Here is a 25068-nt window from a genome sequence, read left to right on the forward strand (position 1 = left end):
GTAGATAGTTTTTATTAGAATGTAATTTTACATTTGCCAATTAGCTGTTGAGCAAATTCTGCTGTTTAATACATAATACAAAAATGAAATGATGAAAAGTGATATGTAAATAAACATGCTTAAGTTCATAAAGCATATTTTACTCACTAAAGCATATTTTTTCACATAAAGACAACAGTTTGTTTGTTACTCCAACAAGGTTGTTGGAAGATATTGAAACAAAACTGGCTAAATGGACATGGCTATCAGTAAATCCCAGCGATCTTAAAATAACCATATGGTCACTATTACATACTTAAGCTTAAGGTGCTTTTGGGAAATGTAGCCCATCAGTTGGTCGCTATTAACAAGTTGTACAAAAAAATAGAAGCGTAGAGACTTTAGACAATTACAGAAGCAGTTAATTATCAACTCATGGTCTTTACCTTGCACGTAACTCCCAAGAGCAAGTACGTATGTATTTCAAGGAGGGATCAGGGCTCATATACAGCAGTTGACAAATAGGTCTAGTCCAACTTCTTTCAGCTTTCTCAAGGTAAGATCCATCCATTCTTTAATGCATATTTTGCTTAATGTGTTGAATGAGATGAGACTGAAATTCCGCTTAAGTTTAGCATCCAGACCAAAGTGGTGCTGGGAAGCTAAGAATAATAATTTACAAGCGGTAGGTTACTAATTTAGCTCTTTTCTCTTAAAAAGAATAGACCAAGCATAAGAAATGTCGGCAGTAAACAACCGTTCTTATTGGGCTTGGAACTGCACCTACCCCAGTGATTTGGCCCTTCCTTTGGTTCCCTACATGGACTGTCCCTCCAACCGCATGTACGCCTCCAACTTCATACCTCTCATCTTTTACACACTTTCCATTCTTGGAACAATTGGAAACCTTTGGAGCCTGTGGGCTTGCCTGCGTCCATCCCAACCTTGGAGTATTGGGTCCATAGGTGTACTGAACCTGGCTCTATGTGACCTTGCTTATCTGGCATCTATGGGACCCTGGGCTGTCTACATTAGCTCTGACTACCACTGGAAAATTGGCCATTCACTCTGCGTGGTGGTGAAAATCCTATACTTTGGCGGGTTGACGTCTAGTACCATGTTCATCTGCGCCATCAGCACCGACCGCTTCCTTGCAATCGTCTTCCCTCTGGAGTCTCGGATGATCCGGACCCCTCGGAACAGCGCACTGGTTTCGGTTCTACTCTGGGCCATCACCGGCCTCTTCATCTATTTCAGTTATCCTAACATTCTCTACTGGGTCAGGAAGGATGGCATCCATGTGTGTGGAGCAGTGGTGATCTCCAGGTTCAGGACCACTGAAGCAACCTACAATCATCTGTCCTATTACTCCATTCAGGTTTCTGTCCCACTGCTCCTCATCATTCCCTCCTATGTGAAGATCATTTCCCGGATGAAGCAGTCACGGCAACAGTGGGGCCCAGGCAACATGCAAGGCCTGGACAAGAGCATCTGGCTGATTGCGGTTTTCATTGCCAACTTCCTGGTTTGTTGGGTGCCAGGGCAGCTGCTTCACATCATCGCCTGTATCATTTTCTTCAGTTTGGATCACTGCAAAAACGCTTGCTGGGTTGCATGGGTGGTCAACCTGCTCTCTGAAGCCTCCCAGATACTGTACTGTCTCAATGCATGTCTTGATCCTTTAATTTTCCACATGCAGCAAGGACACTGTGAACTGGTTGTGTTGGCAAACTGGGTTAGAAAGGTCTTACAGGTAGGTAAGAAACAAGATTTGGAAGGGCCTTCAGAGAAACCGCTCAGTGTGATCCAACTTCATGGTGGTTCCAAAGACAGAACGGGCAAAACTCAATATAGTAAAAACATGAAAAAATGATCTTTTAAAAGACCTCCCACACTTGTCTAGTTGCACAATTGTTAGTTGATGTATCTAATGTTTTAATATTCTTGTGCTTGTGTTTTCATGCTTTTGTGTGTGTATAATTTCCTATATTGTAACCATTAATGTAAGATTTTACTGATATAGTTGTTTGTTATAGATAAACGGTGCATCTTGTATCTGTGTATGTCTGACTCCCTGTTTCAAATGTCAATTGAGTTCTATCTAAATTTCAATTGCTGTAAAGGTGGCCATATACTGTGTGCTAGTCAGGTTGAGTTTACGGTTGAATGAAAAAAAAAACTAAGTAATCACTAGATGGCAGACTTGTATAAAATTATAGGTATGCACCAACCATAATTCAGTCCAACAAATAGCCTAAATGTTAATTTGTCAGTGTTAGTAACCTTTTTAACCCTTTTTATCAACAAAGGGTTAGGGAATGAAGTGATAAATCTGTTGAATTTTAAGCAGTTGCATTTGTCATTCAATTACTGCTATTTTCAGTCTGAATGGTACAGCCGGCTGAATTTGTTCTTCATAAATCTTTATTTGTCAGCCATCATGCCCCTGTTTTTATGACATCTCCTTGTTGTCTTTCCATTAGAGTACTTGGAAAATGTATATTACAAAGTTTATGTGCATGGAAATCTACATGGATATCACAGAATGACATGGGTCTAGACTGGAGAATTGCAACCATGCAGTGTTTACATTGGAACCATTGTTGTAAAATGCAAAGGGCATTTATGCAGTAGATGCAATGACCAGCAGGTAGCTGGTTTGTTTGCTGATCCAAGATGGTACATTTGAGCTTGGACCAGCTTAAACCAGCTACCAAGTTGCAAAACTGAGTTATATCTCCAACTGGGGAAATGAATATAATAATGCCACAATTTTCAGTTCTACTATTAGTCCTAATATCTGCAAACATCAAAAGAAACACTTTTCCTTGAGTTAACGAATTGTCTACACCTTAAGAAAACTGCTGTATCACACAACCGCCCATATGTACAGTATAGTCCACCTAGTAGTCATGCGTGATGTGTATTTAATGTATACTACTATTACATTTTTTTTTATTGATTTCCAACATATAATATAAAGGTACTGAACAAATAGAAACTACAAAAAAGAAATAGAAAATATACAGTATTATATAAATAATAATACAGGTAAAAATAAATAAATAAAAATAATTTAAAAATAACTAAACAGAAAAAAGAACAGGTATGAGATCATCATATAAATAACAGAAAGCTTCACAAAAAGACCTAGTGCGTTTTGCTTTACTGTTTTTCAAACCAAGTAGTAACTCAATATAATTTTTCATATCTATCTGAAATAACAAAAAGTTGGGTAGCACGCACCAATTCGTACCCTTCCAGGGGTATCAAATCACGTCATTTCATTCATATTCAGGAGCCAAGCGTTCCCCCACAACAGAAATCGTTAATTGGTCAGCTGCCTACCGCCCGCCTCCAGACGTCAACCTTTCAGCCAATCAGAAACGCCGACTGAAAAAACCGTCGCCTTGCATAATTAATATTCATGAGCCTGGCCTTTACAGTAGTAGAATTTTTAAATACACACATCGCACCGGTGAAGGTATCACGGCTGGAGGTGATTCGCGGAGCTTTCAGACCGGCTCGCCGTCAAACTGCTGACTCTAAACACGAAACATGCCCCATTTGAACAAATGGACGCTAGTGAGGAGCGCGTCTCTCACCGACAGGACTGCCGCACGCGATTTAAAGCTCCGTTAGTAACGTTATATGAAATACAAGGCTGTGAACAGATCATGGCTTGTTTTAGAAGCGTATCGTTTAATTGATTACCGACTGTGATTGTAGAGCGAAGGGCTTCAGCTGCCCCGTCGTGTGTTTGCTGGAAACATTGACTCAACAGCACACAGAATCAAGATGACAGTGGAAAACACAACTATCAAAAGTCGGATTAAAAATCTGCTCCGCACGCCTTCCATCAAACTGAGAAGAAGTAAAGCTGGGAACAACAAAGAGAATCTCAGTAATAAGGTACAGTGCAACTGGTTTAGTAACGTTATATGAAATACAAGGCTGTGAACAGATCATGGCTTGTTTTAGAAGCGTATCGTTTAATTGATTACCGACTGTGATTGTAGAGCGAAGGGCTTCAGCTGCCCCGTCGTGTGTTTGCTGGAAACATTGACTCAACAGCACACCGAATCAAGATGACAGTGGAAAACACAACTATCAAAAGTCGGATTAAAAATCTGCTCCTCACGCCTTCCATCAAACTGAGAAGAAGTAAAGCTGGGAACAACAAAGAGAATCTCAGTAATAAGGTACAGTGCACTACTGTATGACACGAAGCATGTATGGAATCTGTAACGTGTCTGCAGATGCATCCTTACAGGATAGCTGGGGTTTCTGCAGTTTAATGCAAGGTCTTACAGGATAGCTGGGGTTTCTGCAGTTTAATGCAAGGTCTTACAGGATAGCTGGGGTTTCTGCAGTTTAATGCAAGGTCAGAATCTTTCCAGGGTTTATGTAAACTCTACAAAGGCATACTGTGGCTCTGAAGACTGTAAAATTCACTGACCTATATTTGCCACATGTCACAAATAATTTCAAGCCCTGGTAAACAGCATGCTGGGAAAATATAATGTACAATAAAAATGTAATGTAATAATATAAATGGCACTGAATTCATTAATACACTGGTAATGTTGCTGGGAAAATGTATTGCACAAATGTGCACTGCGATATTCAGAAACCCTAAGCACATGTCTCTTGTTTATCTCAGTAAGTTTATTATATTATATTATATTGGGTGCCTTTTCAGTTTGGGCATTAGGGTTAATTGCATCTTTTATTCATTATATAATATAGTTAAAAAAATCAAGCAGTGGTCAAGTGCATGTTGTGAAAATATAATGCACAAATCATATCCAAGGGTATAGTATTTTCTCAGATAAGTGTGGATAATTGTAGATTGTCCACCTCAAACTCTAAACTCGTCATTGTTTCAACTGTGACACTTTGTACGTGTGGGATGCATTTCTTATTCTTTGAATATATGCAACTGTTATTGTAACTCTAACTATTATTGTGTCAGAGTAGTCATCCCTGACTGTTGCATTCCGTTCAGATTGCCTGTTTACTGCTGCAGGCCCTTGGATGACTGTACTTCCCTTCCATACACAGGACTTTATGATTGTTGAGACTGTTTTGCGACTGAGATGAACGCTTTGAATAACTCTGAGACCTCAGCTGCATATGATTTGTTGCTCATAAATTACACACTGTTGTTCACACTAGCACATGAATTTTCAGTAACCAAATCCATGTCTATATGGAATGTTTTACTAGTCTATATTATGGTGTTCATAGTGCTGCTGGCTAAGGCATCACTGGTATTATTGCTCAACTTATGCCTGAGCTCACATATTAAACTTGAAAGGATTATTAAAGTTTATTATTAAAACAATAGCTAGTTCACCCAAAAATTTGCATATTTCTCTATGGATAGAGAACTCTATATTTTGACCATATTTTCATCAGAAGCAATAGTTTGAGGTTTAAAATGTCCTAATGATGGATTGTTTATTACATACATGTAGCTTTTCACTTTAATTGCTAAATTTCTCCAAATCTGTTCCAATGAAGAAACAAACTCTTCTACATTTTGGATGGCCTGAGAGTGAAAATATTTAAGCAAATGTTAAATTTTATGTCAACTGTTCCTTTAAAGGAGAGGTGTGCTATTACCTCTCTAATTGATCAGATTTATGCTTTTCGCTTGGCTGGCGATAAATTTTGTTCAGTAGACTTACAATGAAGGAGGGACCCAAGCCATATCGTGGTGCCAGAATGCTAATAAGCAATTTTAAATATTTATGGTTACTGAATGGTTGCATATACAATCATATTAAAAAGACAAGAAAAGAAAAATTAAATAGTACATTCATCAGAGAAGACACCTTCTGCAATTAAATAGAATGCATTAAAAATGTCAGTGGTACTATCAGAGTGTGTGATGATCACTGCTCTAGAGACAATATCTTGTACATACTACCATTTAAGGGCTATGCAGAAGACTCTGTCAAGGTGCCTTTGTTTCGTACAAAAGAGCAGATCTGTCTCTCTCTTTGCCTAAAGCGTATGAGGAATATCTAGTGTCCAGGATCCAGACAAAGGGATCTGAGCTTTATGTAAGACTAAATATCAGTTCAGCTCTTAGACTGGGCTCTATTGTCCAGGGTTTACACATTGTATGAAAATCAAAGCCATTCCTCCAGGTGCTGTGCAGTTCATTGACTCCTGGCTTAAGGACTTTGCTGTTCTCCAAGGATCTGACATGCAAAGATTGCAGGAAAGTTTCTGGAAAAGTGCATGACACAGCCGTTGGTTCTGAAATTCCCATTAGAGATGCTGAACGAGAAATGGCTTAAAAACAGCATGCATTTGAAAACGAGCTCTTTTTCCGTTGTTCCAGCACTCCGAGATACTAATAGACGGTGGATATCTGTCAAAACATCTTTGGAAAGATGATAAATCAAAGCAACAACCACAATTACAGTGTTTTTATATCGGCATGTTCAGCACAAATTGTGGTAGTCTACATTCAGCTTACGGTAGGATAATGAATGTACATACGTAGCATTTGAAGTCCAAATGCTAACTTCAGCTTATGGATTTCTTGAAACCTGTATTTTTGAGGGATAAAAACCAGCATGGAAAGACTACTTGGGTCCTTATAAACCCATACAGTGAGGAAATGGTCTAAGATGGCAGATTTAGAGGAGACCACTTCCATAAACCAGGTGTTGTTCCTTTTTTGTTCCATTTCTCCGTTGACCTGTACTTAAAGTGGCCATGATTGATGTGAGAGAGTGTCCTCAGCTTGGATATGGCCATGCTTGCTTTGAAGAAGTGATCTGGCAGAGGTTTTAATGCATAGAATAAAGGTATCAGATGTTGAGGACTGGTGCAGATGTTCAGCAAACTGGTTTTTATGTGGTATGCTGAAAACACATAGTGCATGTGTATTCCTCATTGTTTTGCTAGAATGATAGTATGACATTATTATGTGTTCATTTTATACATATTATGTAAATCTTTAATTACAATAGTAACAACTTTGTGTAATTGTTTTACCAAATAATTGCATTTTAAGCATGTTATAAATTAGTCAGTGCTTATGCAGTTGTACTATAACGAGGACACTATAATGGAAATGCTATTGAAACATTACCTAGCCTGCTTACTGTTTGCAGAGTTGTGCATTTTATATTTAAGCTTGTTTTGTGCTTCAACATGTTGCCTTGAGTATGAGCAGTTCAGCTCTACTTAAAGCCTCATGGAAAATTTCTAGCTCATAATTTCCATTTAAGATGACAACACCACTTTGCAGTCGTTCTGTGCTCTGGGCATTTAAAGTCACACACAACAAAGTCTTGTCTAATAAACTATTTTTACAAGAGGTCTTCATCCAAGTGAATTTGTTGTGCTGCTATAATTTGCCAGCTGAATTGCTCATCTCATACTGACTAAAAAGATGTCTATTTTTCTATCACATAATTTACATGCAGTTATAGACTTTGTAATTACTAATATAATAATAGAAAGTTCTCTTACGTAATTTAAGTGGCTGAAATTTTGCTCACAACAAAATTAGTTTTTCCTGTTTTTTTTTCTTTATTTAAAAATATATATTACGTTTATTTATACATTTATTTAAATTTATATATTGTTCATATTCAAGAATAATTTAGTATTCAGACAACATTCAAATAATGTTACGATGTAAAAGCAGAACTTATATGATATTATTTAATTTCATGTGACATTAAAGGCTGTTTGTTATGTTAATGATCTTGTAGTACCCTTAGAAACTTTTTTTTTTTCATGTAATTCTACAGGTGACGTTGGAGAAAGTCCTGGGAATCACTTCCGCTGGGAATCGTGCTTTGGCGTGTGACCCACGTTCAGGACTGGTTGCCTACCCAGCTGGGTGAGTAACTCAGTTTCACACGATTAAGACGTGCTTTTAGCTATTTTTTGTGAAACATGCCTAAATGACCAGGTGAATGTAGTCAGTTGAATGATTATCTATGATGGTGAGTCAGGTCTCATTTTGGAGGTAGTCACATAAGGTGGTTAATTTTTGTAGCACATTGCTAAAGACAGAGTTTGGTGAGTCACATGAATATCCGTGCTCAGCATAAGCGATGCAGGAATTTCCTATTGGCTAAAGAGACCATAGAGAGGAAAAGAGGAGAGATAAGAGTCTGATAACAGATGAGTGATCTCCGAAGGAAATTAGGTGTGGTACAAACAGGAAGTGCAGAATCTGAAAGAGATTTTGCCTGTGTGCTGCAGACTTGGCCTATAAACTCCTAAGAGTTAGTCTAGCTTTTGCATAGGCGTTTGGCTCGGTTCTCTCTCCAAAGCAAGAATGCAGCTTAATTTTGATATTTTTGCCAGCCAAATGGATTGAATTAGGGCAGTAGCCAAGAATAAAAATTACTTTGTCTATTTTATCTGTGGAAAAGTGCACCTGGTCTTGTGATTTATAATGGAAAACACCTGCATTATTCTACTCTTGCCATGTTTTTTTCAGACATGCACGATAGCAATAACACAGTATTCTTTGAATTACTTTGGAGCATCATGGTAATGCCATTGTGTTTGAATAAGGATTATCATACAGTTGTGTGGTATAAAAAGTGTCATTATACCATCACTGCACACATCCAGAGTATTTTTTTTAATCAAGTCATCAAATGTCATACACACATTTTTCAGATTTCTTCTTCGGACATTAGAAAAACTATTATTTCTTTCAAGTTTCATACATTAAATGAAAATGGATTACAGTTTTATGCTAAAAAACTATATAAAGTCGGACTCCAGCAATACTATCTATGTATATAAAGGAGAAAAGCCTTCCTTTACTCATCACATGGTGCTTGTAATTAGGGATGCATCGATCCGATACTCAGTATCGGTATTGGCTCCGATACTGCCATTTTCTGCCAGACCGGGTATCGATCAGACGAGATCGATCCAAATCCGACCGCTGCGCGCTGTGACTCCGTGTTGCTTCAAGCGCATCATCCTGCTCACGGGATGCGCATAAGCGGGATGCACACGGGATGTGCATTTGTGCCGCTCTGTATTGGAGCCATACCCTTTCGTATTATACTTTTGTGCAATGAAAGATTATTAATAGTCTTTTTTGTTCTGTTCTATCATATGTTGCTGCCTTCATTACTGTGCTATGCATTTAAAAGAAATGTCTTTAAATTTTATAGTATATGTATGTATATATAGGCTACTTGTTTTTCGTGAATGTATTTTACAACAAAACAAAGAGCAATGTGTAACATTTTACCAGATTTAGTCCTACACTTATTAACTTTTATTTGTTGCCCACTAAATAATGTTGTTTCACTAAATGTTTAGTTGTTTAATGTTTTTATAAAATTATTGTGCACCCATGATTTTTCTAGAATAAATTTTGCTGCTGAATTATCCACTAACCTAGTTTATAGTAGTATTTTTTGTCATAGATTATGATAATATTTTTTTTCATTTGTTATTTTTCATTAAAATGAAGTTGTCTATATTTAGCAGATTGTGTTTAACATACACAATAGTGATGATCAGGTGAACACACAGAAGTATAGACATTCTACATTGATTAAAAAAAAAAAAACTGCGCTCGGATCGGGTAGGAATCGGCCGATACTCAGAATTTTTGGTATCGGACCAGTTCTGAAAAAATGGTATTGTTGCATCCCTATTTGTAATCTGATTAACTAGTTAAGCTTGAGTTCTCTGAACTAAATTCCTAACTCTCTGTTGCCATAACATGTCGTCCTAATGAGCAGGAGAGGATTGGTAATTAAGTCTCTGTGTTTTTTAAGATTTTAATACTTTCATTCAGCAAGGATGCATTCAATTATTCAAAAGTGACAGTAAAAGCATTTATAATGTTACAAAATATTATATATATTTCAAATAAATGCTGTTCTTTGATGAAGTTTCTATTCATCATCAAAGAATCCTGGAAAAATGTATCACAATTTCCACAAAAATATTAAGCAACTGTTTTCAAAGTTGATAATAATAAGAAACGTTTCTGAGCAGCAAATCAGCATATTAGAATGATTTCTGAAGGATCATGTGACACTGAAGACTGGAGTAATATTGCTGGAAGTTCGGCTATGCATCACAGAAATAAATTAAATTTTAAAATATATTACAATAGAAAACAGTTATTTTAAATTGTAAAAATATTTCACAATATTACTGTATTTTTGATCAAATAAATGCAGTCTTATTTCAAAAACATAAAAAAATCTTACCAATCTCAAACTTTTTAATAGTAGTGTATATCTATAATACCAACATTTATGAATTTGTGTTGAGGTAATGATTGATTCACTAGCTGGAAGACCACAATCAGTTGTTTTCTTTTACATCATAGACTGTTGTGAAATGATTTAGTTCACTTTATAGAGTTTTAGTGGGTTCAAGACAAAGAATGTGATACTTTTACCATATTTTGTCTTTCTCGCTTTGATTTTAGCCATCTCTGGAATAAGTATAATTGTATCATTAGTATCCATCACCACATTGGAAAACAAGCTGATAAAACATTGAAAATGCATGTTTAAAAAAATTAATAAAACGTGACCTGGCTAGAACCTTAAGACATTATTACATAGTCTATTGAACAAACTGTACTTCTATCTGCAATCTATTGACTGCAGTATAGGAAAGTAGAAGTGTTCTTTTTATTTTTAAAGCTCACACGGCTCCCATAACAAACTCCACCCTATACTAAGTCAGCAGTTTGATTAAGCCAAGCGAGCATTTGGTGCAGATGTCTTGGCTTGCTATAGGTAGGAAAATTAGCGCAGGCTTATGCAGCTGTCACAGATCCACTGACAGACCCCACATGTCTGTGAGATACCGAGCCGGTTCTTTACGAGGGCCGTGAAATAAATTTTTCTTGTTTGAATGCTGTGCCGATGCTGTAAACAAATGTGAGGTTATCTGAGGTTGACGTTTATGGTGCTGTAGTTCAACTGAGTGCATGTACACCTATATTTAAATGCATATACTGTAAATGGAAAGGAACCAAGTCTGCATTGTTGTAGTTATAGTCCTGCACAAAGCAGATGTTCCCCAGCAGTGTGTTGTCCTGCAGGTTTAACCGATTACGACCTCGATTATCATCTGATCTTGAGACCAATGGAAGGTCAGAGTGCATTCAAAGCACCTGAGATTAAAGCAAATCTTGGATTAATATTATTCGAATGAAATACGAATGTTATTTCAGGTCTAAAAGAGTAGTTAACTCCATCTGGACTGTAGTGTATTAATTAAAGATTAGGCTTTCTTCGGGGAGTTGTCCTGTTTTCATGAATTGTACCTAAATGAGTACATTTGCGCAAGACATTTCCATCTGCATTATCTTAGTATGTGCTACAGCTTTTGTGGTGAATATTCACCAGATGGGCTGATTTTATTTTTCATCAGATGGGGGAAACTTGCTGGCCAGTATTTTATTTACTTTGATTAATAGATTGTATTCCTTAGTGGGCATTTCTGGGTCGGCTTTGGATTGGTTATCCTCCTATCTGTATGACAGGAGTTTTTCTGTGTCTATAGCAGTGATGGGCAAACTTGGCCCTTCCAGGCCACTTTCCTGCAGAGATTTGATCCAACCCTGATAAAACTCATCTGCCTGTATCCTTCTAGTAGTCTTGAAGACAATGATTAGCTGGTTCAGGTGTGTTTGATTAGGGTTGTTCCTTTGTACTGTGTTGTGCCACAAGGCTCTGTGCTCGGCCCTCTGTTGTTTAGCCTGTATATGCTTCCTCTTGGCAAGATAATTAACAGTTTTAAAATAATATCTTATCATTGCTATGCCGATGACATTCAGTTATATATTTAGTTTAGTCCTGATAGTCTATATAAACTGTCTGTTCTGCAGAACTGTCTAGTCTCCATTAAAGGAGTCATATGACGTTGCTAAAAATAACATTATTTTGTGTATTTGGTGTAATGAAATGTGTTTATGCGGTTTAAGGTTAAAAAAACACATTATTTTCCACATACTGTACATTATTGTTTCTCCTCTATGCCCCGCCTTTCTGAAACACGTCGATTTTTTTACAAAGCTCATCTTTCTGAAAAGCGAGGTGCATGCTGATTGGCCAGCTATCCAGTGCGTTGTGATTGGCCGAATACCTCAAGCATGTGACGGAAATGTTACGCCCCTTACAATATTGTATTGCTGTGTCCCAGTGCGACGAAACAAAACCAATAAAACCCGTTATAAACGAGGCATTTGTTGCATCCAGTGAGGACATAATTACTGATTATAATGAATTATACTTTCTTTTATGCGTTGCATCACCCTGCGTAAACATAAAACCATGTCTGCATTTGTGATCGGAGAAACGACAAACAACAAGCGCTACTCTACACTGCTCAAAACTCGTGTTTGAATCGTCAGTGGCAAATCCTTTAAATATGAAAACGTACTTGCAGGCTGTGAGTCAGCATTATTTGTCAGAACACTGGCATTGTAGGCTACTCTCCCAGGAAACAGTCCTCGTCCTCTGTAAAATGCGTTGCACATATATTTGGTTTGAACTGTTCTGGAACAGTGTTGTAAATACAACTTAATTACTGATTTCTAGTTGTATCCTCTTTTGGAAGGCCAAACAAAGTAGTTTCGCTTTCACAACGAAACGCACAGTGTCTCCACGACATGGCGGCGGCGGCAATACATGTAGGCGATATCGCGTTCATAATTAAATGCGATTCATTTGCGATTATGAACGCGATATTGCCTAATTGTCAGTGAACTATGGCTCTGTGTAGTGAATGCCGCTCAATCTGAAAGCAGGTGATGGAGATTTACTACTAATCACGGGACCGGCTTTACTGACGAGATGCGCATGACAATCACATGTGATTAATTGCACAGCCCTATTCTGTATACTTCTTTGAACAAATCTTCTCTGGAGCGGCTACAAGTTGTACAGAATGCAGCTGCAAGGCTTTTGACTAGTTCCAGCAAGAAGGTCCCACATTACTCCTGTACTTAAGGACTTTCATTGCTTATTTATTGCTTTTAGAGTGCAGTTTAAAATTTTAGTTATTACTTATAGAGCCTTGCATGGTCAGGCACCCTCCTATATTCAGGATTGATTACTTGCACACTCTCCTGGTCAGTCCTTAGGTCTTCTGACTTGGTCCTTTTAACTATTCCTAGAACACGTCTTAAGACAAAAGGTGATTGTGCTTTCTGTGCTGTGGCTCCGACTCCGAGGCTCTGGAACTCTCTCCCTCTAACACCGAGAACATTGGGCTCTGTAGAGTCTTTTAAAAGACACCTAAAGACACACCTCTTTGGACAAGCTTTTAATTAACCATATAGTGAGGCTGCTATTAAATTTCTGCAATATTTGGTATCCAATTTGTTTTGATTTTATGTTTTATTGTATATTTCATTGCATGTATGTTTGACTTGTTTTACTGATATCATTGTAAAGCACTTTGTGACTCTTTGTCTGTGAAAGGTGCGATATAAATACATTTTATTTATTTATTCACGTGATATATTTTTTTTTACAGTATGATATAAGATTTGGGTCACACAAGCAAAACTGCTAGATATTTGGTGCCACTAAGCTGGATTGTTAATAAATGCCACCATACCACAATTTTTCTTTTAGTTTTTATTATTTTAAAATTAATTGTTTCAGTCTTGATGTAAATAGACCATCCGTCAGTAATTTATTTATTTAGTAATTTTTCCTGTTGTTTTGCATTTGCATTAAAATTATTAATTTTAAACAGAATATATATAATTGGGAATAAGGAATGCAAAATGATATTATATTTGCATGCACCAACAAATATATATTTCAGTTGCACTATATAAATAATTTAGCTTTGCCATCACAGGCATAAATTACATTTTAAAATATATTAAAATGGGAAGCAGTTCTTTTAAATTATAATAAAATTTCACAATATTGCTGTTTACTGCATTTTTGATCAAGTAAATGCACACTTGGTGAGCAGAGCTTTTTTTTTTGTTCAAAAACATTAAATTATCTTATTACTTTAATAACATTAGCGAATCTTAATTAACTTTATATATTACATACTTCAGTATTGGTTTGGGTGAGACCAGAAAAGTGTATTTAAAAAGTAAATAGTGTCATTTTGTATTTTACATTGACTAAACATGCCATTGAGCGAACCATTTTTCAAACACCCTGTCATGATTCGTACAATGTTTAACAATGTTTGTACTCTTTGTCTTGAGGAGAAATACTTTAAAACTCCATATTAGGCATTGTTGTATAGTATACTGTCACTGCTATCCTGAAGGGTGAATAGTTTATGTGTGGTTTAGGACAGAGTCTTCCGCAAAGCCAGGAAAAACAGGATAAACCAGATGCAGACAATGAAAGCTGAGTGACACATGTCGTTTTGATTTCTTAGTATTTTTCTTGTAAGATCCAGAGGAAGTTATGATTGCACCTGTTGTGTTTTAGCATGCATTGAAATCTCACAGTATAGCTCTCAATGCAGTGTATTTGCAGGCACAAGCATAAAACAAATGACTTGCAGGCATTACAATCATATTTATGTATGGAACACACATACTGAAGTAAACGGAGTAATTTATTGCAGATCTACAAGGTCATTTATAATAATAAATCACCCTTGGCTAATTTATCCATTTCTGCATGCAGGAACATCAGCAAACTGTATTTGACCATTTGAATGATGAATGAGTTCTGGTGTAATGCGGCGGTCACTGTAGAATAGATATGAGCATAATGAATAAACGGCCCTCTGTGTTAATCAAAGATGCATGAAAATGTGTGTCAGAGTCTCTCGCGCCCTTGCACGCTGCGGCAAAGTGGGTCAGTAGAGCTGAATATACCAATGTAACGAGGAGAAATGAGAGAGAAGAGGATGACGGATGTGAGGAAGGAAGAAAAGGGTGACATGGGGAGAGTGAAAAAAGTATGGAAGGTTGTAGGAACAGAGGTTGATTTAACATTGCTGTGGTGTGTGTGGTCGTTCTCTCTGCTGCATTGCAGTATTCAGCACTCGTGAGGCTCTCCGGCTCCACACACACACTTCCTAATGACATCTCACACTCACACACATGCTCTGAGAGGAGAGCCGCAATCTAAAGACACCTGCGGGAATACAAAACAAGTAGAAGCCACTCATGCTGGAGAACATATTAGGATAGATTAAAAGTATCATTTTTATTCTGACTCTGCTGTCATGTACTTGGAAGAAGGCTTTGTGGACAATAATTGAAAATTAGTTATTCATGCTGTTGGCTACTTGTAAAAGTGTTTAGATGAGAGCTGAATTAATCTGAATTGAATTTAAATCAATTTCTCTGCATAGTACTGAGATATATTATACAAGTAATATAATCATATATTTATACACAAATGCAAGCATCACATGCAACACACACACACACACACACACACAGAGAGTCCATGCATTCCCTCTAACCATCAGTTTAACTCACTTGAAGGTCACTGCGGAAGGAGAATGCTATTTGCAGGGCTGGTGGAATCATTTACTAACATTGGCTTCCACAAGTACATGGTTAGTGATGTACTGCATACAGATGATGGTCACTTAAAGGAAGAAAAGTTGCTGTGATCCTGAATGGCAGTTTCTTACCAAAACTAATTTTCTCAAATTGCGAATTAAACAAGATATAAAGAAGCAATGTTTGATGTAAAAGTTTACCACAGAATGAAGGAATATATTACACCTTAAGATGAAAATAGTTTTTACCGTTATACAGTGAAAACAGACCATAAGTATATTTTATATTTGCATGCACCAGCTCTATTGGTCTATCGGTCGGTCTATCGGTCCAAAACTGACATTATATACCTGTCATTAATTACGTTAATGTAATTGGATTAATTAAGATTATTTTTAAATGTTTTTGAAAGAAGTTTCTTATGCTCACCAAGACTGCATTTAAAAAAAATAAAAAATACAGTTAATGAATGATGAATATATATATATATATATATATATATATATATATATATATATATATATATATATATATATATATATATATATATATATATATTCAAATAAATAATACTGTTAAAATATAAATTCTGTTCGATAAAGAATACTTTTTTTAACATTGATAATGACAAGACCCTTATTAATTAAGCACCAATAAGAATCGATAACTGAACACCAATGATAGTAATATTTCACTAATTACTGTTACTATTTTTTACTATTTTTGATCAATTAAATACAGCCTTGATGATCATAAGACACTTCTTTCAAAAACGATGTTAATTATAATTTTTTTTTCTTTTAAAATGTCATTTTCATTTTTAAAAGCTAGAGTGATAGTTTTTAGTCAGTCTTTGAGAAACCTTTTTGAAAGCATTATTTATTGATTTATTTTATTTATCCTTATTATGGTGACGATAATGGCACATGCAGGACAGATAAGCGGGAAGGTTGCCTTAGATGAGCATAGTAGCAGGTCATCCCTACAGTGCATAATCCTCTGCCATCTGAAAGCGTGCTGACTGCTGGGCCCAGACGCGCAGGATTAGGGCATCCTGGTCACCATCTGTCTGGAGCAGAGCAGCGAACAGGCCTGGATCAATGGGGAGGTCCTGCTAATAGCCAGACTTACGGCTTGGCTCGGTCTTGGAAAGCAATACTCCTGGAAGTCTTTGATTGTGATGGGGAGTGATGTCGTGTGTGTCCCTCACCACCTGTCTGTGTTTTATCCCACTCACCAGATGGAGCAAGGCTACAACTGTCCTTATTTACTGGCCACAACATTTGATCTGCCTTGTCTTGAACCCTTGTACACACACACGAAACAGTCTACACCCAGAACAGTTGTGAAACCTGAGAGACCATAACACAAGCTGTTTGAGATCTGGTTATCTTTAGCTTCTGCATACAACAGCTTTGAGCTTGTTTTAAGTCCTTCTAAAATAAATGGACAGTCTCTCGCTGTAATGCGTCACACTTGATGCTGTTCATACATAGTAATGCTGATTCAAATATTTAATCGGCACACAAGAACCTGTTGCATCTGTCTAATCATTGGTAGCAGTCTACTTTTAACTAGAATGCTAGTTAGTAATGCTTACTAAATGCTGTTGCTCTTACTTAGGATTAGGAGTTTGTTAAAATCTCTAACCTTAAGTATTAAACTTTATGTACTGTAACTCGTTTCATATTATTTTGTGATTTCTTTGTCTGGTAGACAACAAAATGGGTGATTTTTTTTTTTTAAATCTTGCAATGAAGAGAAGGGCCCCAAGTCATATCTAAAGACAAACTCCTTTTCATTTTCTAATTTAAGAATAAAATTAAGAATATTTTGAATTCCTAAAAACATTTCTTAAAGGGGTCATATGATGCTGCTAAAAATAACATTATTTTGTGTATTTGATGTAATGAAATGTGTTTAAACATCTGCATTTGTGATCAGAGAAATGACAAACAACAAGTGCTACTCCACACTGCCCAAAACTCGTGTTTGAATCATCAGTGGCAAATGATAAAAGAAAACGTACTTGCGTGAGTCAGAACTGCCGGCATTTTAGTCTAACGTTACTCTCCCAGGATCAGTAAACAGTCCTCCATAAAATGTGCCGGCGATCCACAGCACTAAGTTGATGTATTTCCTCAGCAACCAGCACGGATCAGCTCCAGGCATGATGAAGCGGATATCATCCTCTTTTGGAAGATCAAACAAAGTAGTTTCGCTTTCACAACGAAACACACAGCGTCTTCAGGACATGGCGGCAGCGGCAACAATACTACAGTGAGAATAAAAGTTGCGCCGCCTTTCTTTGCGTGAACATTTGGGCGGCGTTATGCAAATCTTCCCACATAGTGAGGTAGATATGTGGGGGCGTGTTAGAACGAGCCGTTTTAGGTAGGCGTGGCTGACTCTTAACTTTTATAAAGAATATCTCTTTGGATTTGAGACTTTAGTCTTTGCAAATTTACAGATCTTCTTTATGCACCAAGAGCTTGTAACACTCCAAAGAGAAAGGAATGGTTCACCCAAAAAATAAAATCTTCCCCTTAGGCCATCCAAGATGTAGATGAGTTTGTTTCTTCATCTGATTCTGAATAAGTTTGGAGAAACCTAGCATTATATCACTTGCTCACCAGTAGATCCTCTACAGTGAATGGGTGCCGTCAAAATGAGAGTCCAAACAGTTGATAAAAACATCACAATAATCCACAAGTTATCCACACCACTCCAGTCCACCAATTAATGTCTTGTGAAGTGAAACGCTGCGTGTTTGTAAGAAACTCATTCTTTATTATGCCGTTTTTTTAAAAATTTGAAATTCTTTATGCCAACCTGACAGCAAACTTTGAATGTTGTCTATTTTTTTAATGTAGTTTGCCTTTTACATTTAAAACTGCTATTATAAATGTCATGCCACTGTATCTGTTTATAATAGTAGCCTATGGTTATGGCTTATGAAATGGAGAACTTTATTACAGAGAATTTTCGTAGCCTAAAATCATTGGCGCATGTAGTCATTTGGTCGATCTGTGCACTACTACACTCCACTTGGCTTATTCGATTCCCTGCTAGGTGAGATAATGAGCTGGATCAGCTTTTTCCGGGCTGCAAGAAGCACATTGGTCATTACTTGATAACTTGTTTTACACAGAATCTCATGCAGATAAACTTCCTCATTGCAGAGCTTTTCTTATAAAGTTCTCATGTTTGAAATGGTGACATTCATACGATATCGGTCAAAACCACATGGAATTCTGATGAAAATTTAGAAAATGTTCATAGAAATTTGAATTTAGCTCTGGGCTGAAACTGTATAGTGAAAAATCTGCTGTGAATAACTCTGTGGGAAAGTGTTCATGTTGTGTGAAAAGTAACTTGAATCTTCTCGTTGGCTCTGCGTGGTCAGTCTTCAGTCATACTCGAGTAGATCTGTGAGTGTTTGGGCTTTCTGCCCTCATTTCTCTTCTAGCTCTGCTCACCGGAGAGAAACAGCTCTATTATTACAGTTCAACCCTACAGTGATCTTCCCAAAACAGAGATTTCTCTTCCATACTGAGAGAACAGGCTCCTTGGAAGAGATCTGGAGGAGAGTTGGTGTTGTAATGCCGGAGTGTACATCAAGCTTCTTTTATTGCAACAAAAAATATTGAGTAACACAAAAAGTGCTTTAGCTGAAGTTGTTGTTTTTGATTCTGGTGGTGTGGAAAATTAATCTAGATGCACACTGAATAAAATGTGAATCCTCTCAAAGATATAAATGGATTGTTTTCAGGTTAAGGTACAAATTTAAACCAGACTAATTAGGTTAAGGTACAAATGACTGACCGAATGAACAAGTTGTTCATTGTTGTTATTCTTAACTAGAACAGCATTTTTGGTAATTAAATTAAATCATTTTTTTTAAACAAAGATGAAAAACTCATTGGAATAAATATGTAAAAAAAAAAAATTCTAAGAATAAATCTGAAAAAATAAAGCTAAATATAAATATTTTTATTAAACAAAAATTACAAAAGCACATAACAAAATTACTAAAACTTAAACTAAAAGTAAAATTAATACTGAAAATAAAAGCTAAATCAAAATATTATTACATACTATTAATAGTACTAAAATAACACTAATAAAAGCTTTTGTTTATATAACAGCTCAAACAATGATGTTTATCCTACATCATCTCATAACATAAGCACTGAATTATTTTGGAGATTCCCTTCTGATTTCTTTGAAACAGACTGCTTTGGGTGCTTTTATGGTCTATTTTTGAAAACAGAATCACATGTCAAGACTTTATTAGGCACAATTCAATAACTTGGTGTGTTAGCTGATTAAATTCGATGTTCTCTTATTAGGGTTAATTTGCTGGCTCGACTAGTGTAACCTTGTTTTACAAGACAAGTGTTGTGGAAAAACACTATCCTGCTCAACTTGTTGACGAGAGTATGTGAAGAAGTGGTGCTGTAGGCTTATTTATGTGACATTTACTACAGCTAAATATGAAATTGACCTCATTATAACACAATAATTGATCAACAATGCAGAAAACCAGTAACTCATTAAAAAAAGGTTCTGAATTTCCATCCGCCCAAAGATTACATGAACAAACTTCAAACAAAGCAGAAATATGCTGTTCAAAGATAGCCCGATTACACATTAAAATAAGATCAAATTTGTTAACATTAAGTTTTTTGTGCGAACTAACAATGAACAACAATGTTTACAGTAATAATCTAAATTAATGTTAATTCATAAATATAGCCTATTTTGCTTATTGGTAACACTGAGGTTTTGTTTGTTAACATTAGTTAACATGAACTATAACAATGAACAATACTTCAACCACATTTATTCATTTTAGTTCATGTTAATTTTAGTGCTGTCAAACGATTAATCGCATCCAAAATAAAAGTTTTTGTTTACATAATATACTGTATGTATTTCTGTTGGTAAGAATTTTTGTAATATGACTTTGAAATCAAGGCAGAATATACAAGTGTGATTTGAGGATATCCTGTTTAGGTGCTACTAAGTACCTCAAATGAAACTTTTAATGATCTGTCATGTTTGACTGCACGAGTCTTACAAACGTGTGCAGCAGGCCAGTCAAAACATGGACCCTGAACTCTAAGAAGTTGCATAGCAGGGAGTCTGACCCTTGCACTTTTTGAAAAACAATTTTGTGCATATGAACGAGTATAAATATTTTATTTATGATAATAAATGTATGTATTTACCTTCCAATAATTATATATTATATAAGTATAAATTATAATATATAAAATATATAAAGCAATTATTTTATTTTATTTACTATAATTTATAGTATATAATATACTAACTTATAATAATAATAATAATAATTGTTGTTGTTTTTATGATTATTATTATTATGATTACTGTTGTTGTTGTCGTTATCTATATGTTTATCTCTGCCCATCTATCGATTTATCTATATTTTATATATTAAATTTATATGCATAAAATATATTAATAAATTAAATAAATATAATGTTATATATTATAAATAAATATATTAATAAATTTACATTTATTTTGGATTTTTTTATGTATGCTACATATTTATTATATTTTAATTCTAAACCATATCAAATTATATATTAATTTAAAAACTGTATTAATTTATGCTATAAATAGATTTATTTTATAATAATAATTATTGTTATTTTTCTATTTATGCTTAAAGGGTTAGTTCACCCAAAAATGAAAATTCTGTCAATAATTACTCACCCTCGTGTTGTTCACGACAGTACCATGATGCGAGCGTGTGGCGGCACCGGCGCTGACCCAGATCTGGCGTGATGACGTCATTATGTCGGATCTGGGTCAGCGCCGCCACACGCTCGTGTCATGATACTATAAAAGTACTAAAAAATAGTTTAATATAAAAGCTTTTGTTTATATAACAGCTCAAACAATGATGTTTATCCTACATCATCTCATAACATAAGCACTGAATCATTTTTAGAGTTTCCCTTCTGATTTCTGTGAAATAGACTGTGCTTTGGGTGCTTTTATAGTTTATTTTTGAAAACAATTATGTCTCAAGACTTCGTAAGGCACAATTCAATGCCTTGGTGTGTTAGCTGATTAAATTCGATGTTCACTTGTTAGGGTTCATTTGCTGGCTCGATTTAGTGTAACCTTGTTTTCCGAGACAAGTGTTGTGGAAAAACATCATCCTGCTCGCACTGTTGCTGTGCTCTTGGCTTAGTTATGTGACATTTAAGGCAGCTAAATATAAATTTGACATCAGTATAACAATAACTCATCAATAACATCATCCACCTGAAGATTACATGAACAAAACTCAAACAAAGCAGAATATATTGTTCAAAGATATCCTGATTTAGACTTTACAATAAGATCAAATTTGTTAACATTGAATTATCTGAACTAACAATGAACAACACGTTTTACAGCATTTATTAATCTAATGTTAATTCATAAATATACTATTGCATTGGGTAACACTTTACACTGAGGTTTCGTTTGTTAACATTAGTCAACTACATTAGTTAACATGAACTAACAGTGAACAATACTTCTACCGCATTTAATATTTTTAGTTAATGTTAAATCAGTTTTTATTTTTATATTTTCTGTTTGTTTAAATTTTTAATTCTGTAGTTATTTTGTGTAATATTTTGTAGTTGTTTACGTATATAGTTCTTCTTTTTTTATTAATACATCAATTTAAACTAAATAAAAATGACAAATGTTGAAAAACATTTTTGTATTTAATTTCAGTTAACATGTTTTTAAGTAAAAAAATTCATTGTTTTAATTTTAGATTCCATTTTAATTAACTATAACCCTGATTTTCCACATTTATTAATACATTTTTAAATCACATGTTGTCTTTTTAAAATTAGTTGTGAACTGCATGAACAAACAATGAACAAATGTGTTTTTATTAACCAACATTAAAAAAAAGATTAAGAAATGCTGTAAAAAATGTATAGTTCATTGTTGATGTATTAGTGTATTTAGAAATTTACATTAAACTTGATTAATCAATTCTATTAAAATTTTGTACACTGTTAGTTTGTGATATTTCCCATTTACTTGCTTAAACAAAATATCTAATTCTTCAAGGATTCAATGTTGCAACAAACCTCGTCTACTGTAGTTCTTCCTCTGAAGTGCTCTTTGGAACAACCTGGTACCTTGTAAATGCAATTTTGTTTCCCACCAGACTGATAAAACCTGTGCAGAAGTTTTATAGAAACAGCCAATCAGATTGTTTTGGGAAGAAAAGGCCTATATTTTGAGGTCAATGAAAGGTCTGAGTGTGGTTCATGAGTGAGTGGTGGGCGGTCACATGTGTAAATACAAGGTCAGGCATATTTGCTGACTGTGCACTGATTCATATCAGCTTATCTTTGAAATGGAATGAGCCATAGATGCTCTTACAACAGGCTTGCATAGTCATTGATCCGAGGCCTGTCAATCCCATCAGCAGCTCGGCTTATATATAGTGCAGGAGATCCATTAATGGTATTACTTGCCAACAATGAAGGTCCGCTCCTCCCCTGGTTTCCCTGTCTTTGGCGTCAGTGGTTTATGGAGACATGAGTAATGTGCTATTGAAGCATGAGGTCATCAGTTCTGTCCCTCTTCTCTCAGACGTGCTCGTAAAGCACAGAGCTGGACGACAGGGAGGCTTTGACTTGACAGATTCCAAACAGGGCTCTTCCTGTGGTCGGGGGAGACAGAGCGCTTGTGTGGCTTTGTCTCACTCATCTCTGCTACTGACACCAGAAGAAAGAGTAGCAGTGCACTCAGATCTCTTTGTGTGTGTGTTGTCTAAATTGACCTATATAGAGCTGGACCTCAGCCAGTGGAAGAGACCTTTACTCTGAAGATGCAGATGTTTGATTATCTGTACAAAGCCTGGTACACTTTGCACATTAATGGTTTCTGTTTTATAACCCCCACTCAGACAAGAAAGGGCTTCCTGAGTGGCATTTAAAACTGTCAGCTGTTTTTTTTTTAAATGTTTTTTTAATGAAATGTAAAATCACAAAATTCATGTGGAATTTCTGTTGGTAAGAATTTTTGTAATATGACTTTGAAATCAAGGCAGAATATACAAGTGTGATTTGAGGATATCCTGTTTAGGTGCTACTAAGTACCTCAAATGAAACTTTTAATGATCTGTCATGTTTGACTGCACGAGTCTTACAAACGTGTGCAGCAGGCCAGTCAAAACATGGACCCTGAACTCTAAGAAGTTGCATAGCAGGGAGTCTGACCCTTGCACTTTTTAAAAAACAATTTTGTGCATATGAACGAGTATAAATATTTTATTTATGATAATAAATGTATGTATTTACCTTCCAATAATTATATATTATATAAGTATAAATTATAATATATAAAATATATAAAGCAATTATTTTATTTTATTTACTATAATTTATAGTATATAATATACTAACTTATAATAATAATAATAATAATTGTTGTTGTTTTTATGATTATTATTATTATGATTACTGTTGTTGTTGTTGTTATCTATATGTTTATCTCTGCCCATCTATCGATTTATCTATATTTTATATATTAAATTTATATGCATAAAATATATTAATAAATTAAATAAATATAATGTTATATATTATAAATAAATATATTAATAAATTTACATTTATTTTGGATTTTTTTATGTATGCTACATATTTATTATATTTTAATTCTAAACCATATCAAATTATATATTAATTTAAAAACTGTATTAATTTATGCTATAAATAGATTTATTTTATAATAATAATTATTGTTATTTTTCTATTTATGCTTAAAGGGTTAGTTCACCCAAAAATGAAAATTCTGTCAATAATTACTCACCCTCGTGTTGTTCACGACAGTACCATGATGCGAGCGTGTGGCGGCACCGGCGCTGACCCAGATCTGGCATGATGACGTCATTATGTCGGATCTGGGTCAGCGCCGCCACACGCTCGTGTCATGATACTGTCGTGAACGCGTGTCCACAAGTGACGCAGTAGAGATGAAAATGTGGAATAAAGTTGTTATTTTTGTTTTTCTTTGCGCAAAAAATTATTCTCGCAGCTTCGTAACTTTACAGTTGAACCACTGATGTCACACGGACTACTTTGTCGATCATCTTGGTACTTTTCTGGACCTTGAACGTGGTAGTTACCTTGCTGTCTATGGGAGGGTCAGAGAGTCCTCAGATTTCATCAAAAATATCTTAAATTGTGTTCCGAAGATGAACAAAGGTTTTACGGGTTTCGAACAACACTAGGGTGAGTAATTAATGACAGAATTTTCATTTTTGGGTGAACTAACCCTTTAAAGGCATAGTTGACCCAAATGAAAATCCTGTCATTAATTACTCACCCTCATGTCGTTTCAAACCTGTAAGACCTTCGTTCATCTTCGGAACACAAATTAAGATATTTTTTATTACATTGTTTACAGTTGTGTTGCTGTCTATGGAGGGTCTGAGAGCTCTCTGATTTAATAAAAAAAATTCTATATTTGTGTTCCGAAGATGAACGAAGGTCTTACGGATTTGGAACAACACGAGGGTGAGTAATTAATGACAGAATTTT

At 35.4% G+C, this 25068-nt stretch overlaps 2 protein-coding genes across 6 annotated transcripts in view; both read left to right on the forward strand.

Annotated features, from left to right (window-relative positions):
• Nucleotides 1–718: 718 nt before the first annotated feature.
• LOC107586645 (type-1A angiotensin II receptor-like) lies at nucleotides 719–1852 on the forward strand. The gene has a single exon (XM_016274099.1). It carries the CDS (start codon nucleotides 719–721, stop codon nucleotides 1850–1852), a length of 1134 nt encoding a protein of 377 aa, XP_016129585.1.
• A 1581-nt stretch (nucleotides 1853–3433) lies between these two features.
• Nucleotides 3434–25068, forward strand: part of mapkbp1 (mitogen-activated protein kinase binding protein 1) — a 58485-nt gene continuing 36850 nt past the window's right edge. For 3 of the 5 annotated variants that reach the window (XM_016274023.1, XM_016274027.1, XM_016274025.1), the window contains exons 1-2: nucleotides 3908–4181; nucleotides 7761–7852. In XM_016274023.1, the coding sequence (XP_016129509.1) occupies nucleotides 4068–4181; nucleotides 7761–7852 (206 nt within the window). In that variant the 5' untranslated portion in view covers nucleotides 3908–4067. The other 2 variants (XM_016274024.1, XM_016274026.1) reach the window with 2 other exon arrangements.

This window comes from Sinocyclocheilus grahami, unplaced genomic scaffold (assembly GCF_001515645.1).
Source record: "Sinocyclocheilus grahami isolate Dianchi unplaced genomic scaffold, SAMN03320097.WGS_v1.1 scaffold84.1, whole genome shotgun sequence".
Taxonomy (NCBI): domain Eukaryota; kingdom Metazoa; phylum Chordata; class Actinopteri; order Cypriniformes; family Cyprinidae; genus Sinocyclocheilus; species Sinocyclocheilus grahami.